The sequence below is a fragment of the Phasianus colchicus genome, chromosome 1, assembly GCF_987193195.1.
Source record: "Phasianus colchicus chromosome 1, bPhaCol1.hap1.1, whole genome shotgun sequence".
NCBI lineage: Eukaryota > Metazoa > Chordata > Aves > Galliformes > Phasianidae > Phasianus > Phasianus colchicus.
Genome location: NC_143436.1, coordinates 60,199,622 through 60,221,684, shown reverse-complemented (window position 1 = coordinate 60,221,684; position 22,063 = coordinate 60,199,622). Strand labels below are relative to the sequence as shown.

Here is a 22,063-nt window from a genome sequence, read left to right as displayed (position 1 = left end):
AGTTATCACCGAACAAAAGATCCCTCTCTCCCCAACAAGATTTTTTTGTACTGAAAAATTTCACACGAATATTAGTATCTTAAGAATTCCTTGGTTTGTCTCCTCCCCATCTAGAATTGGGCATTAGGATATTCCTAAAATTTTTCTCAGAGAGAACAGTAGTCAGACATTGGCACAGGCTGCCCAGGGAGGTGGTGGACTCACTGTCCCCAGAGGTGTTCAAGAAACATGGAGATGTGCTACTTAGGGATGTGGCTTAGTGAGCAATATTGGTAGTAGGTAAACAGTTGGACTGGATGATTTTGGAGGTCTTTTCCAATCTTAATGATTCTTTGATTTTATGTGTGTCATGGATGACTATGCCTTTCTCAGTCAGTCACTGAGATGGAGGTTACACCTGTTTCATCACACTGTAGATTTACTTAAAACTCATGAGACAAATACAAAATTTTCTTTCATTTTGCTTGAAAGCATTGTGTATTTTCACAATATCTCTCCCTCTACAGCAATTAAAGCAGAATGCCTAATGGGTGCACTTAGTCCCAGCAGAAGATCCCTACTGGCCACAATATGAACGCTCTGTGGTAAACAACCCAGGAACCATTTTAGAGTTGAAGCTGTCAGGCAACAGCTTGAGAAGAGAATTTCTTTACCTACCATGTTGACAGCATCCTGGTCAAAGGGGTTCCACTCAATGTTCTGAGGATAATGTGCCAAAACCTTGGACTTGAAGGTTCTTCTTAAAGGACTTTGATCGAAATTCTCTCCTACAAAAAATGAAGAAACAATGACTTGACACAACAGTTAGGCTTCAGAGAGAGCTGGCCCGGGTAGCTTTCATTCACTTTGTTTTTTTTGGTGAACATGCATTTTTCCAACAGATGTACAATTCTGAAGGAGAAACAAAGATTCACATTCAGTGTAACATTACCCTCCTTTCCCACAAAATCTTAGTTTCAACACAGCTTCCAGTTCAGTATTTACTGCATAATAGTGTATTGCTAGGAGAAAAATCATTGGTGGAGTTTTATGGAAAAAGACCCTGCCATTAACCAAATCTCCATCTTTCTCTATAGATCTAGTAGCAAGAGATGGCTTTACTTAGATGCCAAAAGAGCATTTTCTCTCTAGTTTCTAAAAAACCATCTTAGAATCAATGAAATATATGAGCACCTTTCAGCTATTACAAATTATTTAGATCACAAGTCCTGCATAAAGATTAAACATTTATTTTTTTCTATGTTGAGTTTCAAGGACAGACCTTTTCCACACATGGACTCCAGAAAGTGCAAAGAAGAAGACTGAAATTAAACTTCAAGCAGATACACATCCAGTTGTCAGCATACAAAGGGTTTATGTCAAGGTGATATTGACAGTGGAGTTTCCATCACTGGAAAGTCTACACTATGTTACACAGCAGTTAAAATAGGAAATAATCTGTGAATTCTACTACCACATATGGTACTTTTTTAGACATCAGGTTACTAACTTAAGGCTTCTTGCTTTACAGACTACAGGTAGTCTTCCCCCTTTGGTTCCTTTCTCACCTGAGAGAGGAGAATGAGCTGAGAACCTTAAGTTCAAAATATTAAATGTTTTCCCCAAAACTGACTTTGCACCCAAAGGTCCCTTTGGAGGCTTCTCAGTGTTACCTAGATACTTTTCAAAATATAATCTATTACTGAAATAGAATTTATTTTCCCTAAAAACAGAAATATTCTATTTTCTCCTTCTACTTAAAAAACAGACTTTTTGCTTGCTTGTTTTGCTTTTAATTAGGGGTTATTTTGGATGAAAAAAATATTCAATTACTTGGCAGGTTCTAAAAGCAGCTCCTTATTTACTGCAGAAACGAGTCACTAACCCTTCCCTAAAGGCAAAGTGGACTGTGGGAATATAATTTTTGCCTGTTCAGCTCCATTTGACAATCCAGCATTTGCACAGCTAACAATTTCTAAATCATGTTGCACAATTCATAGTTCTGCAGTTAGCCTAAAGTTATTGAGGCCTCAGCCTCAGCCATTGGCACATGCCTTGCAAAGCACAGGCTACACAACCATTTGGCTCACAATGGACCACTTTATACAATAACAGTTTATTATCATTATAATGTAAGAAAGCTATGAATCAGTATTAATTCAAACAGATACTTGCAAGAACAGCTTCTCAATCTTTCTTTTGCAGAGCTTAGGATCTGCTGATAATTGAGGGACACACAATGGAGAAATACACCATTGTAATTCACAAGACAATAATTATCCTGGCAAAGTTGCAAAGTTTTAGGAGAGTTGTAAACCATTTGTCATATAAAATAGAGCTTTGAAAATCTTCACAGCACAGATTTATTTTTTTCTCCAGATTGGGGTGGGAAATAGAAACAGTTAATGAGATTAATGAATGCACAGAAACTCTGAATACACCATGCATGCAGAGGGCAGAACCCAACCTCCCCTTTTCTGCTCCTCTCATGGTGCCCAAATTGTAGCATCTTTATCTGCACACTGACAGGCAGAGGAAAAGGAGGCAAAAGTCAGGCATTTCTCACACCAATTTTGGGCAGGCTGAAATTCGTAGAATCATAAAATCTTTGGAGAAGGATGGGACCCTCAAAGGCCATCAGGTCCATGCCCTGAAATGAACAGGAACATCCACAGGTAGATCAGGTTGCTCAGAGTCCTATCCAGCCTGACCTTGGGTATCTGCAGGAAGGAGGCATTCAGCACATCTCTGGGCAGATTCCTGAGACATAAGACCAGCTGTGCCCCACTAAAAGCTGCCATGCCAGGCAAGCCCCAGAGCCAGCCAGCTCTTTCTACTGCTCTGTTTCAATGCATTCAAGGAATGAGTTTAAAAATTTTTCCTCTCAAAGATGTTTCTGTGATCTTAAGGATATGGTTATCTCCATCCAGTGCTCATTTTTAATGCAACTGAGGCAAGTTTCTGAATTATTTTTTTTCTAGCAGTGCAAGTTTCTCTTTATTTCTGTGGATAAACATAGGAGGAAAAATAAGCTTCTACAATGATATTTTGTGCCTGAGAGGAGAAATGCTCCAAGATGAGTCAGTGCTGCATGTATCCTGGGACGGGAATAGCTGTGAATGGTAAGGTGTGAGGAGCAGTGGCATGGGAATCCAGTCTGCTTCTCAAATTGCTGAAGGCAACTCTTAAAACCACTAAAAAATTTATGCATCATAGAAGTGAAGAAAACCAGAGGTATCAGCTAACCTCTATCAAATTAAAAACATGTCAGCATTCAGCTGATTAGCTCACCACATTTTCCAAGTTGGACAAATTTCTATAGCAGCTTGAAGCATAAAACTTGCAGAGATGTTCTGCATGCTGTTACAAGACTATAACTGAAGTACGCAAAACCAGAGACTACCACTCTATTAGGCAACGTGTCAGTAGAATAACCTCTCACTTTGATCCAGAAGTTCTTTGCTGAAGCACTGGAGTAAAAGACAAACTGTTATCTGCTGATTCCTGAAGTTTCACAGATAAAAATCCCAGTAAAAATTCAAAAATCCCAGTTTTATGCACTTAAAAATACTTCGAAACATTTTTAATTCTTAGTAAAAAAACATAATTAATGTCCATGCTAAATAAATACACATTATTTTCTAATTAGGTCCTCAGTCTTCCTCATGTGCTTGACACTGTTTACAGCTGTGAATGGGCAGAAAGGCAGATATCTCATGCTAAATGTGCTTGCTTGCTTCTGCTGAAATTTTGAAGAGCTTCTGGATGACTTCATTAACTTTTCTGCTGCTGGTGGAGATCGCTGAAGGTCACATTTCTTTAAAGGTTCCCTTTTTCATGACTACAGCAAATATTAGTGAAGTAATCTGTCCGATGCTAATTGGACACTGGTTGAAGAACAACAGGTCACTCAAAGAGCTTTGGGAAGCAATCCTGAAGGCTCCTGCAGAGAAAAAATGCCCTCTTCTCCTATTTTGGTGGCTCAAGTACTAACTGCATCAGATAAAGCTGTACCTATTTCCAAATCAGACCAAATTTCCCTGTAAACCTCTCCGCCTATGTGGAACATCTGGACAGGAACAAGGCACACTTGCCAGTAAGCCACAGTAATTGAGAAAAACCTGAGGTTTTTAATCAGCTTTTGGAGACGACCAATAATTTGTGTGCTGCTGCAAATACTTGCATTGTTCTTTAGGTGTCAAAGGGGTCTAAAACATTCTGTTTGTGAAGCACAAGCATTACTTTCTGGATTCCAGCTTTCCAAAAACTCCAGTGACAATCTTCTAGTAGGCTGACAACGTGGATTCATTTTATCCAGGAAATTAAAAGACACAACTAACTTACCTTTGTAGGGTCTCTGCAGGGTTTGCATTTTACTACTACAGATAGATCTATACATATTTAAATTAAACTAATGATTAAACACACACAAATCACAATTTTCTCTATCAGTGATCACGACAAGAGAAGAGCCATGAAGCCACACCAGAGGGAATCAATTGGTCATTACTTAGAAGAGACACAGCACTGCAACCCTCCAAAACAAAGCAGCCCGTGGAAAGCCAGGCCGGATAAACTTTCACAGAAGAAAAAAAATTTAGGACAGAAACAGCACATGGGTGTGACATAAAGCAGCCCACACATCAAGGTGAAGTGTTTTCATTTGGCCAAGCCGCTCTCATTGACAAAGGGTAAGAGGCACAGGCACACTGAGAAGGAGCTAGAGGAGAACCACAGAGAGCAAAACCTTCTTGGCAAACACGAGAAGGAGCCTGGACTGAAGGGTATGTTGTGGTGATGCGTTCTCATCTCCCTCAGGCCTGAGCTGAGGAGTCATGTGGCAAGAAAAATTCCTTTGGTTCTAAGAAGCTGAAGGATAACAGTGAATTGTCATTAAATCTACTATGTTTTTTTAAGTGCTCGCTTGCTGGCTTCCAAAAGAGGATTTAGCAGGGCACATTAAGAATGAAGCAAGTATCAAATGTGAATTGAATCCATATTCTAAAATATTAATGGCCAGATAACAGTACTGTGAATACAGACAGTAATGCTGTTTGATGTGTGCTACCCATTCATGCAAGCAGCACAACTTGGTAGGGTAAGCTGCCTTCCAGAGGCAAGTTAAGAAGCCAGTTTTGAATAGAATCCTTTCACCTTCAGGACGCTTTAAAAAATCAATTAAAGTATTTCTCAAAATCCTGTGAAATGTGTCAGATTCACACATTTCAGTTCAGTTTCAATTGGATACTGTGTGTTATGTAATGCGACGTGCACCTTCCCGTAGAGGCAATAATTTTTAAAGGGCATTTAGTTTCAAATTAAAAGCAAATGCTGAAATGATGGATGCTAGATCAAGAAAAAAAAAAATGCTAATTTCCTTTCAAAGTGAGATAAATTCTCAAAAGTAGAGAACTAAACATCTCTATGTTTTGGATGAACAACAAAATTACTAGGAAAACTAAGCTACAGTTGTGAGATTGTCAGTCACGATGGCTTTCACATGAGTGATCACATTTAAAAATCCAGTGATGTTTTAAATCTACTACAGAGGCATACAGAAATACATACTACAAATGCAAAGGCATCCTCTAACCACACCCTCTGGTCCAGGGAATGTGTACTATCTGCTGGTCCTTACAGGCTCTGGAACGTGGACAGGAATGCTTATGACCACCAAAATAAAAATATCTTTTATTCCTTCAGAGGACTGTACTGGGAACACAAATGTGCACAGTTCTGTACGTCATGGCGACAACCTCTTTGATAGCTATTTCTAATTAAAAGTATTCAGCACATCCAGCTATGTTTTCCCTGCAGGCTGAACTTATTGGATAACTGTGTGACCCTGCATGAGAAGCAAGCAATATACAGCGTGCAGGTGGGGACAACGTGAGGACAGGAATAACAGTGCCAATTGTCAGGTTCAGGAATCAGTTATTTCAAGCAGCATAGAAATCGTGCTCTGCTGCTCTTCTTTTGTGTTTCCCCATTACACCAGGGCAGCAGTGGTTAGTTACTCAGTACTCAAGGACATCAACTCAAAGGCACCGTCTCCCACCACTCCTACCACATATTCTCTTAATCTTGCGGTGGAGGAGCGAGATGATATGAACAGGACTGGGACAAGGCAATTTAAACAGTTTTTGTTTCAGAATTTTTGAATCTGAGTTTATTCAGAGTGTGAGCAGGGTCTACCCTACCTAGTAAAACTCTTGCACATCAGTATTTCAATGATGGGTCATATTTAAGCAGGAAGACATAGCGGGTTGTGTATCGTGTGTGTTCCTGACACCACTAGTGGCATTTCTTGGGAGAGGGGAAGCACATCTGCCAAGAGAGCTTCAAGGAAAAGAATAAAATTTACTAGATGTCGATTTAAGTTAGGTAAAAGGGTGAAGAAGGCCAGCATTTTTTGTTTTTAAGTTCTGATCCTTAATTTGATTCAAAGGTAGCTGGAAGACGGAAAGTAAAGAGACACAGAGGGGCTGTTGATTGCTTTGTCCTTAACCCCTGTTTACCTGAGGCTTTGTTTGCAGTATCTGAGCTCTTGCCATGGAGATCTGCTTCTAGCCATTTGTACAAGACTACACAACATAACAAAGAGAGATAAAAAAGCAAGTATGAGCAACGTGAAAGACATACAAGTGCACTGGAGGAAAAAAGAAATAAAAATAGGTAAAACAAGCAAACAGTCCCCTTCACAACCTCTCTTCCCCCCACTACCGACAAAGGGTAAACACATGTGACAAACAAAAGCTCAGTGATTGTTTCACCACAAGGCTATTGAACACATTGAAAGTAATTGTAGAAATGCCTGTCAAAGTTAGTAACAAGATTAAATTCTAAGCACTTCAAACAGCATGCTGTCATATAGTTTCCCTATTATGAAAGGCTGCTTTGCTCCTACGTTAAGACATTCCAGAGCCTGGGGAGAAAAAAAAAAGTTATTTTAACTGGGTTTTTTTCAGCATAATACTGTTAACTGCATAGTTACATCATCAATATAGTACTGGATGGCATCTTCAGGACTTTTAAAAAGTTACCTACTGCAAGATGGAAATTTTGAATAGAATTATTAGGGTGCTTTTAGATGAAGTTTTGAATAAATGAGCTCTATATAACTTGGATGAGCAGTTTTAATCTCTTTCAGTTACATTTACCCCAACAGGCACTTGTAATGATAAACAAAAAGGGTGTCCTAGCACATCTAACTGAGGTTTCTCCCAACTGTTTCGCTCCTCTCCAGCGGCAAATCAAGAATGCTTTCACAGCCACCGGAGTGCTCTTTCATCAAGCAAAGTCTCATTCTTAAACTGCTCAAAGGCAATCTGTAATCCCCTTCAACTTTAATATGCTTTAATATATAAAAATAAATTTAAGCTGAAATGCCATTGACCTCTCTGCTCGTTCCATTTCTAGGTGTAAATTCAGAATGATTTCCACTGTTGCCTTCCGCTTGAGCTGTTAATCCAGGCACCAGTTCAAAGGGCCCAGATCATTCTGTCATTCTGGAAAGCAGCCTCTATAGAGGGCACAAGAAATAATTTCAATAAATAGATGTGGATTTGTGTTTTAAGAATTTTTGTTTGTTTTTTTTTCTTCAGGAAATGCATAAAGATACATTCATATTCATATCTGCAGGATGATTTCTTCCATGCCAGGTGCCTTAAGCTTTTCTGTTCTACATTTGAACTCTCTGAACCAGAATAGTTGCACAGATATTTAAATTAAAGGAAACAAAACAAGAAATTGCCTACTGCTTTTTTGGAAACACACTGTCAGATCATGTATTTAGGATCTTGGTACAGAATAGCACAAAAAGCACAACAGATTTTTGACACATGGAATGCATACTAGTTTCTGCCATGACCAAGAGTCCAAACTCTCCTTGTCAACAGCTCCAAGGCAAAGCTGGCAGCTTCCCTTTCTGTCTGCCCCATACTCACAAAGTTTCTACAGCCGTTCTGACATGCTGCCCTCACAGCTCCCCCCAAAAGCCTTTTCCAAAAGTGTCATTCACCAATTTGGCCTGAGCTTCTATACACGTTGCCACCATCTTTGCAATAGGAATAGCAAAAAGGAAAAATGTAACTCATAAAGGAATGCACAGCCCAATGTGCAGGGCAGGTTCTGCTCTTTGTGCCCTTGTTGACCACTCCTTGCAGCCATACAAGAAACCCATCAGAACAGGTATGCCAGCTCCTGCACAAGAACTGCAGAAGAACATTGACAACAGTCGTGCAAGCACTCAGCCACAAACATGACGGTGCAAATTAATTCTTTATACAAACACAAGGGAAATGGAGTGTGGCTACTGCCATAAACTAATTACACCTTGAATAGGCTCAGTATGTCAGTGATCCTTTAAAAATGGAGATTTGTTCACGTAAAGCTATTGTGCGAGTCAAATTAATGAGACAAAGGCTCAAATCTAGCAGTTTAGTTTGCCGCCACCCCTCCTCTTCTGGCCTTGATTAAGATACTTAACTATGTGCCTATAGAGTAACATTATACAGCACCAGCACTGCCAGCTTCTTAATATAGCCACAGTCCCAGCTGCCAGCAGGCCAGACACATCCCACTACACCAGAAAACTAGTATGAGTTACACATTTTGCTTGAATTATGGTTTGCATAAAATTGCATCGTAATCCGTCCAATTCAAAGAATCGTGGCTTAGATTATGCCATCTGGGAGGAATTTTTTGCAGTGTGTTGAGGGGAATTTAATAAATACACATGGAGGCACAGCACGACTACACAGCTGGCATCTGCTCCCAATGGCTGGAGCCGATTAACAGGAAACAGTGGATGGGGTGTAAAATTGGACCTACACTTCTAAATACAGGGAATTAGTTACATTTCAGGCCTGTCTGGTCTATCCTGCTTTTATACAGCAAGTGTCACACTTATTTTTATTGCATTTTTATATACTCCTACCTCCTGTTCATTTTGTATACTTGATGTGGAGTGAGTGAGCATCTGTATTAATGGAGAAAACAACCTCAGCAAAAATTCTGCTGGATTTTTGGTTAGTTTCAGAGCATCACATATCATTATTGTGATGATCTCCTTTTACTCCTCAGGGTGACAAATTTCAAGTGCTTCCTTACCTGAAGTCAGAAGCAATTTCACAAAGCTGCACTTAGCCAGCACCAGAGTGTGAATAACTTCACAATAACACCTTCTGTCAGAGTAATTAAGCTCAGCTTGCAAATCAGTACAAAAAAAGAAAGAAGCTTAATTTGTCCTGCACTATTCTCAGCAGTAATCAACACTGTCAGAAACAGAGAAGGAAGACACCTGTCCAGTAGCTCTGACATCCAGCTATGCACTGTTTAGGCTTATGCTTTAAAGCATCTTTCTTCTTAATCATCTCACACAAACTTGAGACTTTGGCCTTCAGGATGTACCAGATACACTGGGCAACAGGCATTTCTGCTTTTAACTGGTGGTGCAAGAGGAGGGTGCAGAGAGGACACAGAGTAAGCTCACTGTGCTAAGTTACTTTTATCCATGGCCTTCACAAGGAAAGGATTACAGAGAGGCAATGCTTGCTTCTGAAGGGCTGCAACTCCTAAGCTTTAGGAAAATTTAGTTACATGTGTTATTGATGGGAGGAGGTTCTAGCAGAGAAATATCTTTGTTTCTTGTAATCAGGAAAGCTCTTTCATTGACACTGAATAGAAACATTCTTTTGTGTAGCACAAACTGACCTTGTTTGAGAAACTGCTGTTTAAGCTGCTGCCAACAGATAATCGTCCTTAGAACAGCCTCCAAGGACCAGCCTTCCACCAGTTTTAAACAACTGAATCTTTTAAGAAAGAGACAAAAGTCTTTCCACGTCTGAAAAATCACAAGTACTCACAGGCGAGGCATGAAGGTATCAGAACTTCTGGATGGAGGAGTGATAAGCAGGAATGAAGGTATGGGCAGATAAAGACCCACTGCCCGAACTGCCATATGGCTCCTTTGCAGCTGATGCTTCTATTTAAGAGCTGCTCAAGAAACCGCTACAATTTGGAGAATGCTCTCATCCGTATTACAGTAATTGAAGATCACTGTATTGCTGCAAATGCTTCTAGTGAAGGCAAAACTGACATGAAAGGAACAAAATGTTTATAACAAGGTGCTGGGTGACACAGTTCTTACTAGCTCCTGAAAAAAAATACCCCAACAGTTGAGTTTTGTCAACTAAAAATGTTGGAACATTGTAAAGAAGAACAAATATCATCATCAGACTGAAAGAAAGAAGTCCTTGTAAGTCTTCAATTTAAATACCTCTTCTGCCACAAACATCTTTGCAAGAACCTACAGGTCTTGGTCAAAACCACCTGTGTTTAGAAACTGTTTGAAGATCATGCTGCTGCCAGTGGGTTTACACAAAAGGGATAGTTCAAAAGTTATCAGTGCACAGTAATCGCACATCCAAGCCACATGAAGAATGTTCTGTATGCCCTAAGTAAACCATGACTAGTTAGATGGAGATTCCTCCTCCATCCCTGCAATGCAGCAGAGCTCTGTACATTTTTGCGGTTGTTTGCTTTCCCAAAAACCCAGCCATAGACTTTGGGATAAATCTTCCACTGTCATCAGGAAAGTCTCTTAAGGACTGAAGGTAGAGTCAATCAGACAGGCAAAGGAGTCTGTGAAAAGAGCACTACGTCTTATGAGTCTCTTTTGCTAAAACCCAATGATGTAAAACAGAGTCTTGCTTCCTCTCCCCCCAAATTTCCCCTGCTCCAAAGTAAATGCAGACATCCATGGAAAAACAGTACAAGTTCCTGGGAAGTCTTTATTTTTTATCTTTCTGAATGTAAAAGACCATGCAGGGTTGCAAAAGGGAACAAGGATCATTTCCTGGCCTAAAAAATGGTTGAAAAGAGCCAGTGGAGTTCTGAAAGCGGAGCTGGAGAGATGCACAAAAAAGGAGTGTAAGAAAGAGAAGTCCAAGTGCACAACTCGTGTAAAATCTGCTTGCTAATTGTCCACCCAGTAGAGATAGAAGCAGCAGTGAACAGAGATAGAAGCAGCAGTGAACAGAGATCTAAATAACTCTAAAATTAGCTGGCATTGAGCAAATATCTTCTCTTTACCACTAATCTCTTAGTGCCTGGGTCTCAGGTTGATTGGCATCATAAAAATACACAGGTAGAAGGCATGCAATTTGTTGCTCCTGTTTTTAAAGAAGCATGAGCTGTTACCAGCTACAGAAAGGTTAATTCAAAAACAAAGCATGTAGAGCCACTGTAGACAGACATGAGAGCTGTCCTGGGCACTGCACACATCTCAATGCAAAACAGACATGAGTCATGCTTTAGTATTTTACACTTCCTTCTTGCATGTTGGGGAATTCTGTGGCATCAAACAATGTTTTGTGTAATGAAGCAAGCTGTGCCATGCTGTTTCGAGTGTTTTGTAACTGCCTCAGTATGTATATATGTATAAACATAAAAAATATATATAACATATAAAAACAATTCATACTAAGCAGATCAAGGCTGGATCAGGCATGGACTGCATCAGAGTTGAACACACTTCACACTTATGGTCTCTGTGAGCATAATGACGTCTTGGAAATGTTCAATAAATGCAGGGAAGTGCATGCAAAAGACAAGAGAATTAACAAAATGTATGGGGATAGGAATGTAAAAGACAAAAGAATTAACAAAATGTATGGGAATAGGAATGTAAAAGAAATGTGGTACTTCTTGGTGGGATAGCATGGGACAGCTAAAACTGAGCATCCAGTTACAGAAAACAAGAGCATCATCCTTTTGCATGGTGGGAAAAGTTGTTATTCCTTTGATTAAGACAGAAGAGGGTTGTTTATGGTGCATAAGGATGAGTTTCAGTACTCCCCTACTTACCTGCTCTATAGCACATAAGCCTACCGACTAAAGAGCATTGCACTATGTAAGAGAGAGCACAGGTGTTATGTATTCACAGCCAGATTTTTGTGCACACTTTCTCCTTCCGAGAGGAGGCTGGCAGAAATGCTCTTTTATGCATTCAAATGCTGTTGAATGCATCCAGGGTCTCCTCCCATCTTCACTAAGCAGCCTACACAACAACAGAGACAGTGGTCCTAAAACCTGGACTCAGCTGTCTCTAATTCCTCACAGCTCTGTGGTAGCACATGAGTGCCTGCATTGCTCCCAAGGGACTAGAGTTCCCATTTCAAATCAAACAGGATGTACACATGACAGATGAAAGAGACGCAGGCATCTGCATCTCTCTCCAGGGTCTGACAGGTTTCTGGTGATTAATTCTGTAAGATGCAGATACCCCAAGACCATACCTGATGGATACCTCCTCTATGCAAAGCTTAACAAGCAAGTGTGCACTGCATTAAATATTTACATTAAGGAAACAATTCTTTTTTTGTGGGGGATACTTACATAGGAAGCACTCACAAGGGAAAAGACCCAAACTATAAATATTTGTGACAACGAGTGATGCAGACCTCAGCAGTTATACAGCTGTGCGGGTAGCTGAGCACAAGTATTACTGGATATTTGTTTACACAGAGCTTGCACTGTTGTTATCAGGCTGAAAATACACCTTCTTGAAAAGGGCTGTAAGATGACTGACTAATATTAGGTTACCACAAGCTGCAATTAATATTTCAAGAGCTTCACACGTATACAGAGAGTCAGCCCAGTGGGGCTGCTTCCAAGTAGTCATAAAAACAGGCAGTGCATGTGGGGAACAGAACCCCCCTCTGAAACCAAAAGGAGTATGCAGGTAAACTGGATTAATCTGAGCACTTACATTCATTTTACAGCTGATAACTCAAGGGTCAAAGGATTGCAAAATACCCAAATTTCTATTTAAGCTTATTTATAAACCAAAACAACAAAGCTTCAAAAATACTTTTTTTTTTTTTTTTTTTTTTTGCCTATAAAAAGCCACTTGCTGCTTTTTAAAGTAAGACTCTGTCCTGAGCTTTGAATTTAGCAAGGTTTATTCTGTGATTATACTGGCATGACAGCCTGAATATGACATTTTAATACAGAAATGTGAAGCTTCAACCTGAATCTGTATTCTGTGGCATCACAATATCTATTTATAAACTGCCTGAGGAACCAGGTATTTTTAAGCCAGCTACAGAATTAGTTCTGGTGGGACTTCTGGTTAACCCCTTCCCAAACTAACCATTCTCCAAGGGCTAGGACACATCATTTGGCCACCTGCCCCAGCAATCTATACTCTCTGGTATGTGTGTCCAGGCACTGTGATAGGCCCTGTGGTCCCTGCCCATGGTGGAGCTCCCACACCACACTGGGTCCAGCTGCAAGCTAGCACTCAGCCCAGCTTCCATAGTGGCAGGAACGCATCCCCTGAGCAGCAGGGGTGCAAGATGAGCCTGTGAGAAGCGTGTGATGGCACCATCCCACATCACCTGCTCAATCATCATTTCCTTTAAAGAGACAGTGGCTTCTGATGCAGTCCATAGGGCAGTGGACTTTATGGCAGCAAAACTTGAGCCCTGTACAGGTCCAGCTCCTCCTTCAGTCTGGCGCAAAGGCCAGTTGCCCTACCCAGATGATAAAAACCAGACTCACATGGCTCTGCAATGTCACCCTGCTGACACCGTGACAAAGGCTTGCGTGTAGGCAGATAACACAAGTGCTTCATCTACCTGAACTGTCAGGGCATGCTGAAGGAGCAACACCACCACCACCGTTATCAACAACAGTGTACGTTTCCTAAGCCTTTTTAGTTTTTGCTTTGAAAATGCATTTCATCACAACCTTGTGTGAACTGCAGAAACAAAAGGTCTTATTTTAAGACATGTTCTGTCCTGACAGAAGGTCAGTTTTCCTGTTTCCCATGCCCTTCTTCTACTCGGTATTTCAGAAATCAGGCTTTTTTGAGAAATACTGCATCCCATGTGGTCAAGTAAGCAATTTACAGAAGAAGTGTACACCAATCACAAAAGAAAGGAGAGCTCTGCAAAAACACTCAAAAGATCATTTCTACACTGGCTTCTGAGAACAATCTTTTCAGTGAAAAAATGGGGAGAAAATTGCCCATATTCCTCTCCAGCTTGAACCAATGCCCTCAGTCCTGCAAAGCTTTTGTTTCACCACCTTGGGCATCTTCAATGGGGAAGGGCACTGGTGAGCAGATCCAGTTTCAGGATACCTAGGGACGGGACAGAGGGATGAAGAATGGAGAGAACCACTGCTTCCCACCTCGACCTGGGTTCTTTTCATCCACTTCATCACTCCTGGACAAAAGCTGCAGGAGGGTGGGAAGTAAGTGGTGAAGACAGCAGGAGGAAGGGACTGCACACACTTGCACTACCACCCAGAACAAGGGAACATATTCCAACAGAAAATGTATAACGTCAATACATGAAAAAAGGCAACCAAGTAGGAAATCCCACTTTAGTAAACAATAATGACATTTAGAGTTACGCACAAGGGGGAAAAAAAGAGAGAAAAAAACAACAACTCACAAAACCAAAAAGGGATTTATGTACACGTGCAAGCTCCATAAGAGAGTTATTAATTGGGAAACTGAGGTCTGGACAAGTGGGGAGCCATGGATATAATGCTCAAGCAGGACAGCCGGGGTTGGCAGGCAGAACCCCAGGCCCCAGCACTAACCACTACAGGGATCTGCTCAAACAGCTCACAGAGAGCCCTGCTGCTCTCTTCAGCAACTCAGTTTGTCACCAGCGAGGTAGGGGAGAGTTAGTTCCAGCATCCCTTTAGCTGCCATCTGCGCTCCCGCAGGAAGGGGGCTCAGACTTGTCAAACGCCTTGAATTAAAAAGCGCAGGGGCAGGCCTGCATCAGAAACGGCAAGAAGTGGTGATTTCAGGGCAGCAGCCTGACGTTCCCGGCCACCAGCAGAGCATATGGCATATGGTTACACATGAGAAACAGGCTCCCAGCATCCATGTGTAACATCGCATTTGGGAAAGTCATTTCTGAAGGTCCAGAGACTGATATATAGACTGTGAAAAAGTGGCTATTTGTTTAGAAAAAACGCCAGCCCTAGAGACTGGATAGAAGAAAAAACAATGGAATTTCTGCTACTGGCCCCTCTTTTTTTAAACAGCAGTTCTCTATCATTTTTGTCAGGGAAAAAAGTGAGACAGGATTAGCACGAGCAAAGCAAAGGTGTTAAAAAGAAAAAGAAAAGAAGGATCAAGAGGGAGGAGGCATATTCTGCACAGCACAGTTAGGTTTGCTTTGCTCCATCGGAGATAGGAGTGAGGAGGAACCAGGTCCAGCCCAGCCCCAGCTTCTGCCCCACAGTTCCACAGAGCTCCTACACCCAGGTTCTCTCTTGCTCACCTCTGGCAAAGTACAACAAGAGCATCATCTGTCTAGCTAATAACCCACATCCAAGGAGATCTCAGCAGAGCAGACAGACTACGTGAGCTTTGGTAACAAAGCACTGCATCTCGCACACACCCTCACACCCACGACAAACACATTCTCACTGTGACCACAAAGCTGCCATCTCGTGTAAGCACAAGGCTGGGTACCCTTCTTCACTACAGCCTGAAGGATTTTTCTAGCAATGACAGTGCTCTGAAAGCTGTTCTCTTCCTCTGTCTCTGCTCATCTGAGGCGAGTTTGTCAATAATGATTTTTCTCTAAGGAGCAGGATTTCTTATGTTGCATAGCTTATAATTAATTGGAGCATCTTAGGCCAGAAGGTCTGCCTGCTCCAAGTCAGCTTCCTAAATAGCGACAATGCACTTAATGTGTCAGGGACAAGGTTCAAAAGTTCATTTGGGCTTAGCTCTGTACTAGAAAACAGTTCTGATGTGCGAATTTAGGCAGATGCAGATTTACCTAGGAGTTTAGGAGGACTAAAAGGTATTTCCAGCATGTCTGTGCCTGCTCTGGATAATACAAGAGCAGATCAATTTTATGTGGTTGAACAATTAGTAGAAAAGGGATGGCAAATGCAGAGCTGACTGACAGACAGACCCCTAACAGACTCTGAGAGGAAGCTGGAGGATTTTAGGCACAATATTATCCAAAACGGACATGTAATAGCAGGGGACAGGAACTGAGCATATCAAATGTACCAGCACCCCTGGAGGTCCCTGGTCCAAACTCCTGTTCAAAGCAGGCTTCAGAGCTAAATCCTGTCACTCGGGATTCAGACAGAAAATATTTTAGAGATGAAAAGCTGCCAAGACAATTCAAGAGATGTACACAGGGAAGAGGAAAGCAAGACTCCAACATTTCAGCATCTTTGGAGCAAGAAACGCAAGTTTGGATCTCTCTGACTTAATGCTGTCAGCACAAACCAGGAGGCACTGACAAACTTGCAGTGTAAATAGCAGGCAGGTAAACAAAGACTTAGAGGAATCAGAACTATGAATCTCCCCTTGTCTAGGCTCAAGTCTTCTATCAGAAATACTCCCATCTCCCAGTCTCATGCTACTTAGCACTAACATGTTTGACAAACAGTAGCATCACCGCATCACTTTTCGGCTGGAGACCACACAGTGAGCTTTGTCATTTCCCTGCCTTGCCTCTCCGGGGGAAGCCCAGCATGCTCAGAGGTACAACCACTACTTCTTGGGCAGGCAATTTCACAAACACTGCACTGTCCCTCGCTTTCGTATTTGTGCTTGTGTGGAGTAAATCACACTGACTCCTCAGTGCAACGCTCGCTGCTGTGGCAGTTGGCTAGGGACTCTCACAACAACAAGACCCAAGACAAACACTGCATACAGTCTCTGTGCCCTTCTTTGCCCAGCTGCATCCCAGGCAGGACTTAGGCTAATCCTTCCTGAACAGCCCTGCTGCTCCCGCCTTGCTACAGGGCAGCCCTCCTGACATCGGTTTAATGCTGATTAGTCCCGACACAATTCTGGTGCAGGCTTCCTGCCAGGCAAGGGAATGAACAAAATTGGTTTGCGCACAGGCCAGACGACAGCTGCAGTCACTCCAGCCCAAATCTGTTGAATAAGAACCGTTTTCTTGTTTACCAAGATGAGGCTAAATTAGCCCAGCATGAGACAGAAGGGCAGAGCAAATCCTAGGAGCCAGCGATGCCAACCTGTTATGAAGGTGTGAGATGCAACTGTAAAGCCCCAGTGCCTAAACTCAAACAATCCACGAAGGAAGCATAAACTTCATGTAAAGTGTACCCCACCCCAGCCTGGGTAAAGTTAAGGGTTTGAAAAAAAAATGACTTGAGGAAAAAAATTACAAGCAGAATGCCCTCAGTTTCCAGAGACTGAGTGACAGAGTACACACTTTATCTGGAGTATTTAGTAATTATTGTTATCATTAATAAATGTCCCAGCTCTAAAAAGAGAGAAGCCTCCAGTCTCTACAAGCCCCACAGTTTCCTTAAGACCATGCCCTCTCTACTTCTTTTTCCCCCTATTCTGTGCTGAAAGACTGGAATCAAACTGTATTTATCCAGACAACTTAAGATGCTTATATTATATTGGACAGCAATACACAGTTTATGAAGTACACAGACATCTCCAGATGGTTTCCAATGAGAAGCTCAACATGCTTTCTGAAGTCATTCTGGTGCGTATTTGAGGATGGATCATCCTGAGGTGCAAAACCCTCAGAATGGCAATCTACTGTTCAGATCACAGAATATCACTAAAATCAGGATGCATCAAGACTGAGAGAAGCAGTGCAAGTAAAGACTCACATAAATGATTGCTACTCTTGGTTTGGAAATAGGAAAAGGAAGAAGAGTTGAGAAAGATTTCTGAAGAGAAGAAATCAAGTCTGCCTTCCTTCCTTTCTTTCTCTCTCTCTTTCTTTCTTTCTTTCTTTCTTTCTTTCTTTCTTTCTTTCTTTCTTTCTTTCTTTCTTTTTACAGGTGCTTATTTCTTCCTTGTCTATCTATTCTCAGGTTTGGCTAAAACTGTGTTATGCTTGTCTGGATAGCAAGAGGTTAAGCATATGCCTGTTGTTTGTACAACAGAAGTCTGAAGAGAGGTTTCTGTCATCACTTAGGCAGAGACATACCTGTTCCTCTCCCTGGGAAAAGCCTTGGGCTACTATGGCCTTACTCTTCACATGCAGAAGACACTCACCAATTTCTAAGATGCTCTAAAGAAAGCTTACAAAGCTACCAAAGCTTCTGAAATAAGATGCCCTTGTCAGTAGGTTATCAGTAAGTATCTGCAAGCTATAATGCTTGCTTTTAAGATGCAGAAGGTATCCTGTTTGGAAAATTTACTGCACATGAACAATCTATTGATTTGATCTGAAGCATTGCCTCAGATTGCAGAATGAAGCACAAACCTCTTGACATGAATCACATCATCTGCCCAGAGGCAGCACACGCACGGAGTCAACACTTGCATATAAGCTGTGTTCACAGTCTTATTTTCAGCACGGTTGGTATTTCTCAGGCTCTTAGAAAAACGAACGTAATGGAAAAGTAAGAGTGCTGAGCTCTCTGGCCTTGAGAAACTTCAAACCCATTTCCCAGAGTGGATTCAGCACCATATTTTTTTTCTCCTGTGTATATGAAAAGCCTGGCTTTAGCACTTCCAGAATTGGCAGGTCACTGACTGGGGGTTTATGGATTTGTTAAGGAACTCACCCTTTGGCTTCAGGCTTAAGTAACAGCTTGAGAGCAAGGACTGGCACACAGACAGCTGTGGAGCAGGCTCTGCATGGTATCTCCTAAATGATGTCTAGCCAACATAAAACAAGGAGACCCCAGCAACCAAGGGCAACAAGGGAAGGATATTCCTTATTTAAGCTTACTTTATGTCACCTGCAGTGTTCCAACAAAGTAATCTATTGTAGTTATGAAGTCCTTTTAAAAATACATTTTTCCCCTGTTAACAGGATTCAGGTCCCATAGGTTCTTAAACAGCAGAAAGAGTAAGAAAATAAAATATTCATCTTTTCAGCTCGTTTTGCTCAAGACCACTGGAAGGAGGGCTGAGATAGAGGAAATAAAATTGTGTCTGAAAAGAAAATGCCTGAAAAGACTGAAAAGAAAATGCCTCAACTAACCTTTCCTAGTGATAGTTACGGGTCTTTTGTTTCACATTAACCAACCATAAATGAATCAAACATGAAGCTTAACCTATTGTCTTACTCATTTTAAAAAGATGCCCCTTCATTTCACACAGATATAGTGTCAGAATTTTAGGACAAATGCAGGACCTTGACTAAAGAGGTAGTGCTTTCTTCTACTTTATTAAGAACAAATATAACATATGTCTGAAGGATTTTGGTAGCTATCTTAAAGCATCTTCCTTTCATGTAGATACCTACAGGTACCCTTACAAGACAAAGCAGGGTTCTCAATATCACAACAAGGTTCCCAGAGATACTGACTGCTAGTTAATCATCCCAATAACCAACTCGCATTGAAATACTGCCAAGAGAAGGAATTTAGCTAAAGCCTTTTCTGGCTCATCTCAGACATTAGTCTTGCTCATTATGGAAACAGGAAGAATTTAAATTTCTCACTAGTTCTTAGTGTCTGCAGTTAACAGCTTTTCTGAATTTCCCCACTTTACCTCTAAGACTTACTATGTTCATTTAAATGTAGCCATGCCAAGAACTGGAGAAGATCTTAAGCTTCTCAAAATTAACATCAATAAAACACTAGCTTCTGGAACAATAACCTCACTTCCCCGGTAGCAGCAGAGTGGGCAGAAAGGCCAGCCTCTTAGCAGTCCATCACCCCAACAATTGGTAGATTTACCACAGCAGAATTATTTACTGCACCAGCACCTGAAATTCACCTCTGCTAAAACATTATTATGGATGAGAAATCTCTGATCCAGCACAGGACAAGCAGAACGTTTGTTGGTCCATCGCCCTTGGGAAAACAGAGGATGAAATGAACTTCTGGTAATCAATTTGCAACACAACTGCCTATGACAGACTTGCATAAGTCACCTTAAAACTGATCATCACCCTGAGTGACCAACAACTTCACAGAGCAGGGGAGCTGAGGGGAGGCCTGATGGCGGCTGCAGCTCCTCACTGGGAGCGGAGGGGCAGCGCTGAGCTCTGCTCTGTGTGACAGCGACAGGGCCCGAGGGAACGGCATGGAGCTGCGTCAGGGGAGGGCAGCTGGGGGTGAGGGACAGGTCTGCACCACAGGGAGGTGGGCATGGAACGGGCTGCACAGGGCATGGGCATGGCCCCGAGTGTCGGAGGTCAAGGAGCACTGGGACACTGCTCTCAGACACAGGGTCTTATTTTGGGGTGGTGCTGTGTGGAGCCAGGGGTTGGACTCAATGATCAATGAACACTGAGAAAGGGGAGCACTGAATCCACAATCCAGGGACAAACGGTCCTGAATGCCCCCACTGGAATATCCAATTGGGAGGGAAACAAACAGTGATGAGAAGTGATGAACTGCCACGAGAAAGACTAGCAAGAGGGAAAAGCCTGCCTCAAAGCCTGAGGAACCTCTGCAGAACCGCTTCATGGTTCTCCATACTGAGAAGGAAAAAGGAAATCATCTGAACTGAGTTAGGCAGCCAGACCTGCTCCCTATTGCATAACTACTACTGCAACTAAGGAAAAAGTGATGGGTGACAGTGGTTGGTGATTCTCTCTTCTGAGGGTTACAGGGCACCCATTTGTCAACCTGATCTGCTATCTAGAGAGGTCTGCTGCTTGCCATGGGCCTGCATTAAGGATGTGACTGAGAAACTGCCAGACCTTGTACATCCCACAGACTACTACCCTTGCTGCTGTTTCATGTAGGATCCGGTGATACTGCTGTCAGCAACCTGAAGAATATCAAGAGGGACTACAAAGAGCTGGGAGCAGCAGTGAAGAACCTGAGAGCACTGGTAGTCTTCTCATTAGTCCTCCAGGTAAGAGGAATGGGGAGGGAAAGGACTGACAGAATTAAGAAAATCAATGAATGGTTAAGGGACTGGTGTTATGAACAGGGCTTTGGCTATTTATGTCATGGAATTAATTTTGAGAAATCTGGTCTTCTGGGGGAAGATTGAGTTCATCTGTCAGACAAGGAGAAGACCATCTTTGGCAGCAAGCTTTCCAATTTAACCAGAAGGGCTTTAAGCTAGAATTACCAGGGGGTGGGGATCCTCAAATCATTGTTCTTTGAGGCTGACAATGCTAATGGATAACCTGGGCCTGGAGTAGGATCACAGGCCAGTAAGACAGCACCTAAGGTACAGGATAAGAGAACTTCAATTGGTAAATCAACCTCAATGAGAGCCCAACTCAAGAGCCTGCCCACCAATGGGTGGTGCATGGGGAAAAAGCAGTAAGAGTTGCAGGCATGCGCTCACATACGGGGCTGTGACATCATTGGCATCACTGATACACGGTGGGATGACTCTCAGGAATGGAATGTAGGAGTAGATGGGTATAAACTCTTCGGCAAAGACAGGCAGAGGAGAAAGGGAGGGGGTGTTGCCCTCTACATCAATGACCACCTGGAGTCCATGGAGCTCTACCTGGAGATGGATGAGGAACTGACAGAGAGCTTATGGGTTAAGGTTAAAAGGAAGGCAGGAGAAGGAGGGATTGTAGGAGGATCTGCTACAGGCTGCCTGATCAAGAAGACCAAGAGGATGAGACGCTCTATGAACAGATAGGAGCAGCTTCACATTCACAAAACATAGTCCTTACGGGGGGCTTTAACCACCACAGTATCTGTTAGAGGGACAATAAATACAGCAGTGCACCAGAAATCGAAGAGAATCCTGGAATGTGTTGATGATAACTTTCTCTTCCAAGTAGTACAGGAACCCACAAAAAAAGGTGCTGTGCTGGACCTTGTCCTCACCAATGAGGAGGGACTGATGAGTAATGTGAAGCTCAAGGGCAGCCTTGGCTGTAGTGACCACGAAATGGTGAAGTTCAAAATCCTTAGGGTGTCAAAGAGGGTGTACCAAGCTTGCTACTCTGGACTTCAGGAGAGCAGACTTCAAAATCTTCAGGGAACTGCTTGGCAGGGTTACAAGCAGGGTTACAAGGAGGGAAGAGGGGCCCCAGAATGGTGGTCGGTATTCAAGGACCACCTCCTCCAAGCCCAGAAGCAGTGCATTCCAAGAAAAAAGAAGGCAGGCAAAAATGCCAGGAAGCCTCCATGGATCAACAAGGAGCTTCTGGAC

At 42.2% G+C, this 22,063-nt stretch overlaps 1 protein-coding gene across 3 annotated transcripts in view; it reads right to left on the bottom strand.

Annotated features, from left to right (window-relative positions):
- The window catches only part of DENND5B (DENN domain containing 5B), a 113,239-nt gene that overhangs the window by 61,900 nt on the left and 29,276 nt on the right, over nucleotides 1-22,063 (bottom strand). For 2 of the 3 annotated variants that reach the window (XM_090144802.1, XM_090144788.1), the window contains exons 2-3: nucleotides 6,498-6,563; nucleotides 658-767 (exon numbers count right to left, since the gene is read on the bottom strand). In XM_090144802.1, coding sequence (XP_090000928.1) covers nucleotides 658-767; nucleotides 6,498-6,563 — 176 coding nt within the window. The remainder of the gene's footprint in view (nucleotides 1-657; nucleotides 768-6,497; nucleotides 6,564-22,063) is intronic. The other variant, XM_031589833.2, reaches the window with a different exon arrangement.